General features: G+C 49.7%; 1 protein-coding gene across 1 annotated transcript; it reads right to left on the bottom strand.

Moving 5' to 3' along the window:
• Positions 1–264: 264 nt before the first annotated feature.
• Positions 265–11,906, bottom strand: LOC135535827 (kinesin-like protein KIF20B; the record flags this gene model as incomplete). The annotated part of the gene is made up of 5 exons (XM_064962255.1): positions 265–324; positions 4,367–4,423; positions 7,292–7,489; positions 11,429–11,536; positions 11,753–11,906. Coding segments are annotated over 5 exons (571 nt in total), but the record flags the coding sequence as incomplete, so codon positions are not given.
• Positions 11,907–13,324: the final 1,418 nt, after the last annotated feature.

Genomic DNA, 13,324 nt, shown 5'->3' with positions numbered 1-13,324 from the left:
AACTGCCTGTTCAGGGGCAGAACGACAGATTTGTACCTTGTCAGCTCGGGGTTTGAACTTGTAACCTTCGGATTACTAGTCCAACGCTCTAACCACTAGGCTACCCTGCCGCCAAGGTGACACATCCACATGACGAGACCCTACAGGCCAGGCTCCAGTCCATTATCATCAGCCTCGGATTTAACAGATTTCTTGACAGGGACAAAGTCATGTTTGTATCTGTTCAAACATAAAAGCTGTGTGTCTCACCACCTCTGATGCACAGCCAGTTTAGGAGCCAGTCTGGTCCTGGGGGTTTCTATGGTTCTCCTTGTGCACCTCATCCTGAGGAACACCAGCGCAGAGACGAGAGTTATGAGACCAGGGAGAGAGAGATGAGATTTAGGAGACCAGGGAGAGAGAGATGAGATTTAGGAGACCAGGGAGAGAGAGATGACACCAGGGAGAGAGAGAGATGAGACCCGGGAGAGAGAAATGAGACCCGGGAGAGAGAAATGAGACCCGGGAGAGAGAAATGAGACCCGGGAGAGAGAAATGAGACCAGGAGAGAGAAATTTAGAGACCAGGGAGAGAGAATGAGATTTAGGAGACCAGGGAGAGAGAAATGAGACCAGGAGAGAGAGATGACACCAGGGAGAGAGAGAGATGAGACCCGGGAGAGAGAAATGAGACCCGGGAGAGAGAAATGAGACCCGGGAGAGAGAAATGAGACCCGGGAGAGAGAAATGTGAGACCCGGGAGAGAGAAATGAGACCCGGGAGAGAGAAATGAGACCCGGGAGAGAGAAGTGAGACCCGGGAGAGAGAAATGAGACCCGGGAGAGAGAAATGAGACCACGGGAGAGAAATGAGACCCGGAGAGAGAAATGAGACCCGGGAGAGAGAAATGAGACCAGGGAGAGAGAAAGAGAGAAATGAGACCCGGGAGAGAGAGAGGAGACCAGGAGAGAGAAATGAGACCAGGGAGAGAGAAATGAGACCAGGGAGAGAGAGAGGAGACCACAGAGAGAAATGAGACCCGGAGAGAGAGAGACCACGGAGAATGAGACCAGGGAGAGAGGAGACCAGAGAGAGAGATTAAAACTCCATGGTGAGGATTTCGCTTTATGAATGTTACGACATTGAGAGATCAATTTGCATTTTAAGAGTCCCATGCAATTTCAGGTTGAATAAATCAGTAGGTTTCAAAATGATTGATGTGGATTAACAAATGTATGTTTCCCAGCTCCAGTTGAGGCCATCCCTGACACATCGAGTTTGAACTGTTCAGCTCACGGCAAAAGAAACCCTCATCTAAATGTGTACTCCAAAATAAAAGCATCTTCAATAACTTATTGGTAACATCTGTCCAACTCCGCATTCTGCTTTTTTTAAATAGGATGCTGTATGAATCATTAAGCATGTTTCAAACTTCTGGACTTTTGTGTTTCTGTATTTTATATGTTAGTATTTAAGCACATACATGAGGGGTGTGGTGATGGGCAATATACCACGGCTAAGGGATGTTCTTTATGCACGACACAACGCGGAGTGCCTGGACACAGCCCTTAGCCGTGGTATATTGGCCATATATCACAAACCCCCAAGGTAACTTATTGCTGTTATAAACTGGTTACCAACGTAATTAGAGCAGTAAAAATAAATGTTTTGTCATACCCTGCAAGGCTATATGGTCTGATATACCATGGCTGTCAGCCAATCAGCATTCAGGGCTGAACCACCTAGTTTATAATCTTCAATAATCAATGGGTACATATTATTTATAGAAATTATCACTGAACAGCAGGAAATACCCAACGCTGAAACAACCCCCCTGTCATTTTAAATCACAACCATTCCATTGTCGTCTCTCAGAGGACTTCCATAGCTATGCCATTACGCCAACCGAGGTACTACCGACCAAAGAATTAGAAAATTAAGGGGATGGTGATGGATGGGGTAACAGGCTTGAAGAGGGGAGAGGTACCCGAGAGAGGAGAGGTACCCGAGAGAGGAGAGGTACCCGAGAGAGAGAAGAGGTACCCGAGAGAGAGGAGAGGTACCCGAGAGAGAGGAGAGGTACCCGAGAGAGAGGAGAGGTACCCGAGAGAGAGGAGAGGTACCTGAAAGAGAGGAGAGGTAACTGAGAGAGGAGAGGTACCTGAGAGAAGAGAGGTACCTGAGAGAAGAGAGGTACCTGAGAGAGAAGAGGAGGTACTGAGAGAGGAGAGGGTACCTGAGAGAGAGGAGAGGTACCTGAGAGAGAGGAGAGGTACAGAGAGAGGAGAGGTACCCGAGAGAGAGGAGAGGTACCGGAGAGAGAGAGTACCCGAGAGAGAGGAGAGGTACCCGAAAGAGAGGAGAGGTAACTGAGAGAGGAGAGGTACCTGAGAGAAGAGAGGTACCTGAGAGAAGAGAGGTACCTGAGAGAGAGGAGAGGTACCTGAGAGAGAGGAGAGAGGTACCTGAGAGAGAGGAGAGGTACCTGAGAGAGGAGAGGTACCTGAGAGAGAGGAGAGGTACCTGAGAGAGAGGAGAGGTACCTGAGAGAGAGGAGAGGTACCTGAGAGAGAGGAGAGGTACCTGAGAGAGAGGAGAGGTACCTGAGAGAGAGGAGAGGTACCTGAGAGAGAGGTACCCGAGAGAGAGGAGAGGTACCTGAGAGAGTGGAGAGGTACCTGTACCTGGAGAGAGAGGAGAGGCACCTGGAGAGAGGAGAGGCACCTGAGAGAGAGGAGAGGTACCTGAGAGAGAGGAGAGGTACACCTGAGAGAGAGGAGAGGTACCCGAGAGAGAGGAGAGGTACCTTGAGAGAGGAGAGGCACCTGAGAGAGGGAGAGTGTACCTGAGAGAGAGGAGAGGCACCTGAGAGAGAGGAGAGGTACCTGAGAGAGAGGGAGAGGTACCTGAGAGAGAGGAGAGAGAGGAGTGGAGAGGTACCTGAGAGAGTGGAGAGGTACCTGAGAGAGAGGAGAGGTACCTGAGAGAGAGGAGGGTAGAGGAGGAGAGGTACCTGAGAGAGAGGAGAGGTACCTGAGAGAGAGGAGAGGTACCTGGAGAGAGAGGAGGTACCTGAGAGAGAGGAGAGGTACCGAGAGAGAGGAGAGGTACCCGAGAGAGAGGAGAGGTACCGAGAGAGAGGAGAGGTACCCGAGAGAGAGGAGAGGTACCCGAGAGGAGAGGAGAGAGAGGAGAGGTACCTGAGAGAGAGAGGTACCCGAGAGAGAGGAGAGGCCCGAGAGAGAGTGAGAGGTCCCGAGAGAGAGGTACCTGAGAGAGAGGAGAGGGGTACCTGAGAGAGAGGAGAGGTACCTGAGAGAGAGAGGGAGAGGTACCTGAGAGAGAGGAGAGGTACCTGAGAGAGAGGAGAGGTACCTGAGAGAGGAGAGGTACCTGAGAGAGAGGAGAGGTACCTGAGAGAGAGGAGAGGTACCTGAGAGAGAGGAGAGGGTACCTGAGAGAGAGAGGTACCTGAGAGAGAGGAGAGGTACCTGAGAGAGAGGAGAGGTACCTGAGAGAGAGGAGAGGTACCTGAGGGAGAGGAGAGGTACCTGAGAGGAGAGGCACCTGAGAGAGAGGAGAGGTACCTGAGAGAGAGGAGAGGTACCTGAGAGGGAGAGGTACCTGGAGAGAGGAGAGGACCTGAGAGTACCTGAGAGAGAGGAGAGGTACCTGGAGAGAGAGGAGAGGTACCTGAGAGAGAGGAGAGGTACCCGAGAGAGAGGAGAGTACCCGAGAGAGAGGAGAGGTACCTGAGAGAGAGGAGAGGCACACCTGAGAGAGGAGAGGGAGAGGAGGAGAGGTACCTGAGAGAGAGAGAGGTACCGAGAGAGAGGAGAGGTACCCGAGAGAGAGGAGGTACCCGAGAGAGAGGAGAGGCAGAGAGAGGAGGTACCGAGAGAGAAGAGGTACCCGAGAGAGAGGAGAGGCACCTGGAGAGAGAAGAGAGGTACCTGAGAGAGAGGAGAGGTACCTGAGAGAGAGGAGAGGTACCTGGAGAGAGAGGAGAGGTACCGAGAGAGAGGAGAGGTACCCGAGAGAGAGGAGAGGTACTCAGAGGTACCCGAGAGAGAGGAGAGGTACCCGAGAGAGAGGAGAGGTACCTCAGAGAGAGGAGAGGTACCTGAGAGAGAGGAGAGGTACCTGAAAGAGAGGAGAGGTACCTGAGAGAGAGGAGAGGTACCTGAGAGAGAGGGAGAGAGAGAGAGGAGAGGGCCTGAGAGAGAGGAGAGGTACCTGAGAGAGAGGAGAGGTACCCAGGAGAGGAGGTACCTGAGAGAGAGGAGAGGTACCTGAGAGAGGAGAGGTACCTGAGAGAGAGGAGAGGTACCTGAGAGAGGAGAGGTACCTGAGAGAGAGGAGAGGTACCCGAGAGAGAGGAGAGGTACCTGAGAGAGGAGCTCATGCGTTGCTCTCCTTTTAGCTGGACTGCGCCATCCGATCTTCTTAAAAAAAAAAAAAGAAGAAGAAAGAGGTTTGTTATAAAGTTAGCAAGAATATCAATGCAGTCTAATACACCAAGGGCAATGTGTGTCAACCCTGTACCAACCAACCACAAAGATGCCTATAAAATCAGACATTGATATGATATTGACACCTGAATTACATCAGGACTGAAAGGCTACGCGGGTCATAATGTGAAGATAAATACTTCAACGGCATATTTAAAAACGTTTAGATGCTTCAACTTCTGGTGCTTCAAATGCAATTATCTTTATACTAAAAAATGATTGCCCTGCTTATGTTGGTTATGAATCTTCTATAAAAATAATTAACCGTCTAAAAGATTTAGAGGCTTTGTTTTGTGAATTAAAATAAAACCTTTATTACTAAATAGAAAACATTGTGAAAAATATTTTGAAATGAACTCGAAGCCTCTTGTCGTCATCTGTCAAACATGTCTTTCTTCATGTCTCGTGTTCAACAAAATGCTTGGCATTTTATTCCCAACAGTGAAGTGTTGATGTCTAGCGCCTGGCATCAGCGCTGTGCCATTTCAGAGTCAGCGAGACAGACCTCAGGGAAAGAGTTGTTTTTGTGACAGATACCAGAATGACTGAGTAACACCAAAGATAGAACTAGGAACATCAGAGCTCCCAAAGACTTCTCCCCCCGCCGTGTTGTGTGGGCTTAGTTAGTTACCGTGTTGTTAACTAGGGACGGCAGGTAGCCTAGCGGTTAGAGGTAGGACGGCAGGTAGCCTAGCGGTTAGAGTGTAGGGACGTGCAGGTAGCCTAGCGGTTAGAGGTGTAGGGATCGCAGGTAGCCTCAGCGGCAGGAGTGTAGGGACGGCAGGTAGCCTTAGCGGTTAGGAGTGTAGGGACGGCAGGTAGCCTTAGTGGTTAGAGGTAGGGACGGCAGGTAGCCTAGTGGTTAGAGTGGTAGGGACGGCAGCCCTAGTGGTTAGAGTGTAGGGACGGCAGGTAGCCTAGTGGTTAGAGGTAGGGACGGCAGGTAGCCTAGTGGTTAGAGCGTTGGGCCAGTAACCGAAAGGTTGTTAGATCAAATCCCAGAGTTGACAATTCTGCCCCTGAACAAGGCAGTTAACCCACTGTTCCTAGGACCATTGTAAATTAGAATTTATTCTTAACTGACTTGCCTAATTTAATTAAATAAATGTTCAAATATATATTTTTAAGTACAGGCCATGTTTAAAGGCAGTTCCTCCCCGTGATCCTTAGGGGAGGAGAGGAATCACACAAATACAATGGAGATTCACTTCTCCCCTTCTGGGACAGTCAGTAATGGGAATTATTTTTTAGTCTCAAACTGCATAAATACTCCTCCTATATGGACTTAATACTGCACCATAGCCTTTACTCACTCCTACTCTGCAGCAGAGACCACGCCCTTCTCCTCCCACGCCGCAGCAGAGACCACGCCTCCTCCTACGCCGCAGTAGAGACCACGCTCCTCCTACGCCTCGCAGCAGAGACCACGCTCCTCCTACGCCGCAGCAGAGACCACGCCTCCTCCTACGCCGCAGCAGAGACCACGCCTCCTCCTATGCCGCAGCAGAGACCACGCCTCCTCCTACGCCGCAGCAGAGACCACGCCTCCTACGCCGCCGCAGCAGAGACCACGCCTCCTACTACGCCGCAGCAGAGACCACGCCTCCTCCTACGCCGCAGCAGCAGAGACCACGCCTCCTCCTACGCCGCTGCAGCAACCACGCCTCCTCCTACGCCGCTGCAGCAGAGACCACGCCTCCTCCTACGCCGCTGCAGCAGAGACCACGCCTCCTCCTACGCCGCTGCAGCAGAGACCACGCCTCCTCCTACGCCGCTGCAGCAGAGACCACGCCTCCTCCTACCCCGCAGCAGCAGAGACCACGCCTCCTCCTACGCCGCAGCAGAGACCACGCCTCCTCCTACGCCGCCGCAGCAGAGACCACGCCTCCTCCTACGCCGCCGCAGCAGAGACCACGCCTCCTCCTACGCCGCCGCAGCAGAGACCACGCCTCCTCCTACGCCGCCGCAGCAGAGACCACGCCTCCTCCTACGCCGCCGCAGCAGAGACCACGCCTCCTCCGACGTCGCAGCAGAGACCACGCCTCCTCCTACGCCGCAGCAGAGACCACGCCTCCTCCTACGCCGCCGCAGCAGAGACCACGCCTCCTCCTACGCCGCAGCAGAGACCACGCCTCCTCCTACGCCGCCGCAGCAGAGACCACGCCTCCTCCTACGCCGCCGCAGCAGAGACCACGCCTCCTCCTACGCCGCTGCAGCAGAGACCACGCCTCCTCCTACGCCGCTGCAGCAGAGACCACGCCTCCTCCTACGCCGCTGCAGCAGAGACCACGCCTCCTCCTACGCCGCTGCAGCAGAGCCCCCTACACTACATCGACTCATTATATTCACACAACAACCATGCGTGTGTTAGATCCCACCACATGTAATAGGAAACTCTATACATTTACTTCCATAAAAACAAGCACAAGCCTTTCAGTTCAATATATAATGTAAGATGGAGCAGTAAACTATTCATATGTTGAACAACTTGCTCTTCAGATGAACCTAATTCACACGTCATTATGGCTTATCTGAGGCTATTTAAACAGGTTTGCTTCTTGCATGGTTTCTTATGCCATTGCAATTAGTTCGGTGGGTGACTCCCGACTTTGGACATGGGATAACAGAACTGTTGCAGTACTAACGCTCTCTCTCTGTAAAATGTATTTCAGATGACTGACAGGAGAGAGACCTCCAGCTGAATGGTAAGATGGACAGGGTCTGCAGTGGCGGAAGGACCACACAGTTGTACCCTGGACTGAACCTACAGTAAGTCCCTCACTGCAAGTGAACACGGTCTACCTTGTCGATCTCAGAGCTCTTCCTCTTGCGGGTGATTTTGACGTTGACCACAGCCCCTCCCTGGCGTTTCAGGGCCATCCTGTTGGGCTGCAGCGGGCTGAAGGAGATCTCGAGCTCAGGCTTGGGGAAGCGGCTGGTCCTGCCTCCTTCTGTGGAGATCTCTGAGGAGTCGAGCACCGATGGGTAGCCCCCAGACCCCTACAGACAGACAGACAGACAGACAGACAGACAGACAGGGGTACACAGGATGACAGTGAGGGTGAGTTAACCTACAGGAGTGCCTAGTCAGTTGGGTTAACCTACAGGAGCGTCTAGTGAGTTGGGTTAACCTACTAGTCAGTTGGGTTAACCTACAGGAGTGACGAGTCAGTTGGGTTAACCTACTAGTCAGTTGGGTTAACCTACAGGAGCGTCTAGTCAGTTGGGTTAACCTACTAGTCAGTTGGGTAGATGCACTATTGTAAAGTGGCTGTTCCACTGGATGTCAGAAGGTGAATTCACCAATTTGTAAGTCGCTCTGGATAAGAGCGTCTGCTAAATGACTTAAATGTAAATGTAATGTTAACCTACAGGAGTGCCTAGTCAGTTGGGTTAACCTACTAGTCAGTTGGGTTAACCTACAGGAGTGTTGTCTAGTCAGTTGGGTTAACCTACAGGAGTGCCTAGTCAGTTGGGTTAACCTACTAGTCAGTTGGGTTAACCTACTAGTCAGTTGGGTTAACCTACTAGTCAGTTGGGTTAACCTACTAGTCAGTTGGGTTAACCTACAGGAGCGTCTAGTCAGTTGGGTTAACCTACAGGAGTGACGAGTCAGTTGGGTTAACCTACAGGAGTGCCTAGTCAGTTGGGTTAACCTACAGGAGTGTCTAGTCAGTTGGGTTATCCCACAGGATTGCCTAGTCAGTTGGGTTAACCTACGAGTCAGTTGGGTTAACCTACAGGAGTGCCTAGTCAGCTGGGTTAACCTACAGGAGTGCCTAGTCAGTTGGGTTAACCTACTAGTCAGTTGGGTTAACCTACAGGAGTGCCTAGTCAGTTGGGTTAACCTACAGGAGCGTCTAGTCAGTTGGGTTAACCTACTAGTCAGTTGGGTTAACCTACAGGAGTGACTAGTCAGTTGGGTTAACCTACTAGTCAGTTGGGTTAACCTACAGGAGTGCCTAGTCAGTTGGGTTAACCTACAGGAGTGCCTAGTCAGTTGGGTTAACCTACGAGTCAGTTGGGTTAACCTACAGGAGTGACTAGTCAGTTGGGTTAACCTACTAGTCAGTTGGGTTAACCTACAGGAGTGTCTCGTCAGTTGGGTTAACCTACAGGAGTGTCTGTGTGAAAATAGCTCTTAAATCCCTGCGCTCCCCCTTGACTACCGTAGCTATGGAACTAGTGATGGGCATGCCGAGTCTTTTCAGTGAGCCGGATCATTTGGCTCCATTCACCTTAAAGACTTGTTCATTTGGCTCCATTCACCTTAAAGACTCGTTCATTTGGCTCCATTCACCTTAAAGACTCGTTCATTTGGCTCCATTCACCTTAAAGACTCGTTCATTTGGCTCCATTCACCTAAAAGAGTCGTTCATTTGGCTCCATTCACCTAAAAGCTGATATCTCAAAGTGCTGTACAGAAACCCAGCCTAAAACCCCAAACAGCAAGCAATGCAGGTATAGAAGCACGGTGGCTAGGAAAAACTCCCGAGAAAGGCCAGAACCTAGGACGAAACCGAGAGAGGAACCAGGCTATGTGGGGTGGCCAGTCCTTTTCTGGCTGTGCCGGGTAGAGATTATAACTGAACATGGCCAAGATGTTCAAATGTTCATAAATGACCAGCATGGTCCAATAATAATAATAAGTCAGAACAGTTGAAACTGGAGCAGCAGCACGGCCAGGTGGACTGGGGACAGCAAGGAGTCATCATGTCAGGTAGTCCTGAGGCATGGTCCTAATTTAAAGCCTAAAACATTGCTTACCATGTCAGATTGTGTGAAATGCCAGTTCAAATACATCTTTACCTGACAAAATAATGAGATATGCCAAAAATATATATACATTTGTTTTTTTTACTCACTGCAAAAATGAGTGTGGACTAGAATGAGGCTCTCTCCCTACCATCTATTGTTTCTGCAGTAATTCATGTTTTTATAACAAAAAGAAATCCTTACTCGGGAGTGTCTCCTGACGCACGAAGGGAACCATATTGGATTGATTCAATAGGATTGATTCAATAGGATTGATTCAATAGGATTGATTCAATAGGATTGATTCAATAGGATTGATTCAATAGGATTGATTCAATAGGATTGATTCAATAGGATTGATTCAATAGCTCACATAACTGTGGTTCCATTCGTAAACTTGCATCAGAGCAAGACGGACGTGGCGCTAACCGACCTAGCCTTGGAAACCGGACCCCCTAGGCAACAGCAGTGACTCCCAACAAACCACGAGGCAGACATGCAGATGAGAACCTAGCCTTGGAAACCGGACCCCCTAGGCAACAGCAGTGACTCCCAACAAAACACGATGCAGACATGCAGATGAGAACCTAGCCTTGGAAACCCAAACCCCTAGGCAACAGCAGTGACTCCCAACAAACCACGAGGCAGACATGCAGATGAGAACCTAGCCTTGGAAACCCGACTCCCTAGGCAACAGCAGTGACTCCCAACAAACCACGAGGCAGACATGCAGATGAGAACCTAGCCTTGGAAACCCGACCCCCTAGGCAACAGCAGTGACTCCCAACAAAACACGAGGCAGACATGCAGATGAGAACCTAGCCTTGGAAACCGGACCCCCTAGGCAACAGCAGTGACTCCCAACAAAACACGAGGCAGACATGCAGATGAGAACCTAGCCTTGGAAACCCGACCCCCTAGGCAACAGCAGTGACTGCCAACAAACCACGAGGCAGCCATGCAGATGAGAACCTAGCCTTGGAAACCGGACCCCCTAGGCAACAGCAGTGACTGCCAACAAACCACGAGGCAGCCATGCAGATGAGAACCTAGCCTTGGAAACCCGACCCCCTAGGCAACAGCAGTGACTCCCAACAAACCACGAGGCAGACATGCAGATGAGAACCTAGCCTTGGAAACCCGACCCCCTAGGCAACAGCAGTGACTGCCAACAAACCACGAGGCAGACATGCAGATGAGAACCTAGCCTTGGAAACCCGACCCCCTAGGCAACAGCAGTGACTCCCAACAAACCACGAGGCAGACATGCAGATGAGAACCTAGCCTTGGAAACCCGACCCCTAGGCAACAGAAGTGACTCCCAACAAACCACGAGGCAGACATGCAGATGAGAACCTAGCCTTGGAAACCCGACCCCCTAGGCAACAGCAGTGACTACCAACAAACCACGAGGCAGACATGCAGATGAGAACCTAGCCTTGGAAACCGGACCCCCTAGGCAACAGCAGTGACTGCCAACAAACCACGAGGCAGACATGCAGATGAGAACCTAGCCTTGGAAACCCGACCCCCTAGGCAACAGCAGTGACTCCCAACAAACCACGAGGCAGACATGCAGATGAGAACCTAGCCTTGGAAACCCGACCCCCTAGGCAACAGAAGTGACTCCCAACAAACCACGAGGCAGACATGCAGATGAGAACCTAGCCTTGGAAACCCGACCCCCTAGGCAACAGCAGTGACTGCCAACAAACCACGAGGCAGACATGCAGATGAGAACCTAGCCTTGGAAACCGGACCCCCTAGGCAACAGCAGTGACTGCCAACAAACCACGAGGCAGACATGCAGATGAGAACCTAGCCTTGGAAACCCGACCCCTAGGCAACAGCAGTGACTCCCAACAAACCACGAGGCAGACATGCCAGAACGTCGCAACTCGAAACCAAGGTTTCCAGGCTAAACTTTTGCAGTGGTTTTATCGAAGGTAGTTGATGCGAACTAGCCACTTGTAAAATGCACTCATAAAAAAAATTAAAAAAAATAACCTCAGTGAACTCCATCTCAATAGCTACTATTTTGTTTAGAGGGACGTGAGCAACAGGCGGATGGAGAAGTACTATACTTCCTCTATGCCAAACTGACGTTTTGTTACGTACAGATGCGTTAAACCGGAGAGATTGAAACATTGCTGGAGGAAACGCGTATGTCTAAAAGGAGATTACCTGACTGGTCCTCTTTGACGTCTTTACGCCGCGTGCGAGTTGACCGTTGTCACGGAGATTCCTCTCACGGACGTTGGAAGGCCACTCCTCTGCTTCAGTCTGTGAGCGCTATATCATGAACAACATCCATTGTATTAACAAGACCAACATACTACATATGGATAGGGGATTGAATACAATGTTATATTTTTGGATAATGTGTACTGCACTGTTGAGGAGAGCTTGCAAGTAAGCGTTTCACTGTACTGTTTACATCCTGTATCCTGTGCACGAGACCAAACAACTGAAGATTTTATTCGTTATGAAGGAGGACTGCTCCCTCACCTGATTGGCTGTCTCTCTGTGTTTAGTAGGGACCGAGGCATCGCTGCTGGCTTTGAATGCAGTTTTCAGTTGTTCCTTCAGGTTAAGAATCTCGGTGTCTCTGTCAGACAGAAGGCCCTGCAGTTCCACTACCTCCGCCTGGCCCACGGTCCCTCTGGGGGAGGGAAGAATACAACAGTAAGGAAACAGTGGACCAATAATGCTATCTATCAACATGGTCCCTCTGGGATGTAACATGTAACGCGTTTTCCTCTTACGACACTCACAAGCTACACATAGACGATCGATAAGAAATCCCAGGACATAATGTCTATAATACTGTTACAACTTCACACAGTTTGCTGTCAAAGACTCCGAACTCCACACAGTTGTCACTGACTAGTTGGATATCAGTGGATGCTGCCGAGGGAGGACGGCTCATAAAAATGGCTGGAATAGAGTGAATGGAATGGCATCCAACACATGGAAACTATGGAAACCATATGTTTGATACCATTCCACAGATTCCGCTCCAGCCATTACCACGAGCCCGTTCTCCCAGTTAAGGTGCCACCAACTTCCTGTATTGGATATTCATTTCCCAAATACAAATAACAAATAATGTTGAAGTAATATTGGCTACAGGTTCCTCTGCCTCACCTAAAGCCCATTCTGGTGGGAAGCTGCTATAGACAGTCAGTATCTGGATAATGTTAAATACTGTTGAAGTAATATTGGCTACAGGTTCATCTGCCTCACCTAAAGACCATTCTGGTGGGAAGCTGCTATAGACAGTCACTATCTGGATAATGTTAAATACTGTTGAAGTAATATTGGCTACAGGTTCATCTGCCTCACCGAAAGCCCATTCTGGTGGGAAGCTGCTATAGTCCACCAAGTGCTAACAGTCAGTATCTGGATAACGTGTGAAAATGCTTGATAATGTACAGTGCCAGTCTGTACAGTAGACCCTGCCACATACAGTGCCAGTCTGTACAGTAGACCCTGCCACATACAGTGCCAGTCAAAGGTTTTAGAATACCGACTCATTCCAGGGTTTTTATTTAATTGGACTATTTTCTACATTGTAGAACACTTTTTTGGTTACTACATGATTCCATATGTGTTATTTTATAGTGTCGATGTCTTCACTATTATTCTACAATGTAGAAAATATTAATGACACACACACACACACACACACACACGTTTTTTTTTCACCTTTATTTAACCAGGCAAGTCAGTTAAGAACAAATTCTTATTTTCAATGACGGCCTAGGAACAGTGGGTTAACTGCCTGTTCAGGGGCAGAACGACAGATTTGTACCTTGTCAGCTCGGGTCAACCTTCCGGTTACCAGTCCAACGCTCTAACCACTAGGCTACACTGCCGCCCCAAACACAAGTGTATGTGTGTATACAAACACAAGATAACATATGCACTATACACACATGTACACATGAATATGGTGTTATAGATATGTGGTAGTAGACTGAGAGCACAAACTTAATATATTGTGAAATCTGTTATGAATGTATTGTAATGCCTTAATTTTGTTGGACCCCCATAAATACATTATCAGGTTTTCTGCTT

The sequence above is a fragment of the Oncorhynchus masou genome, unplaced genomic scaffold (genome assembly GCF_036934945.1).
Source record: "Oncorhynchus masou masou isolate Uvic2021 unplaced genomic scaffold, UVic_Omas_1.1 unplaced_scaffold_5193, whole genome shotgun sequence".
NCBI lineage: Eukaryota > Metazoa > Chordata > Actinopteri > Salmoniformes > Salmonidae > Oncorhynchus > Oncorhynchus masou.
Note: the sequence above shows the minus strand (reverse complement) of the source record. Positions and strands in the feature narration are given on the sequence as shown.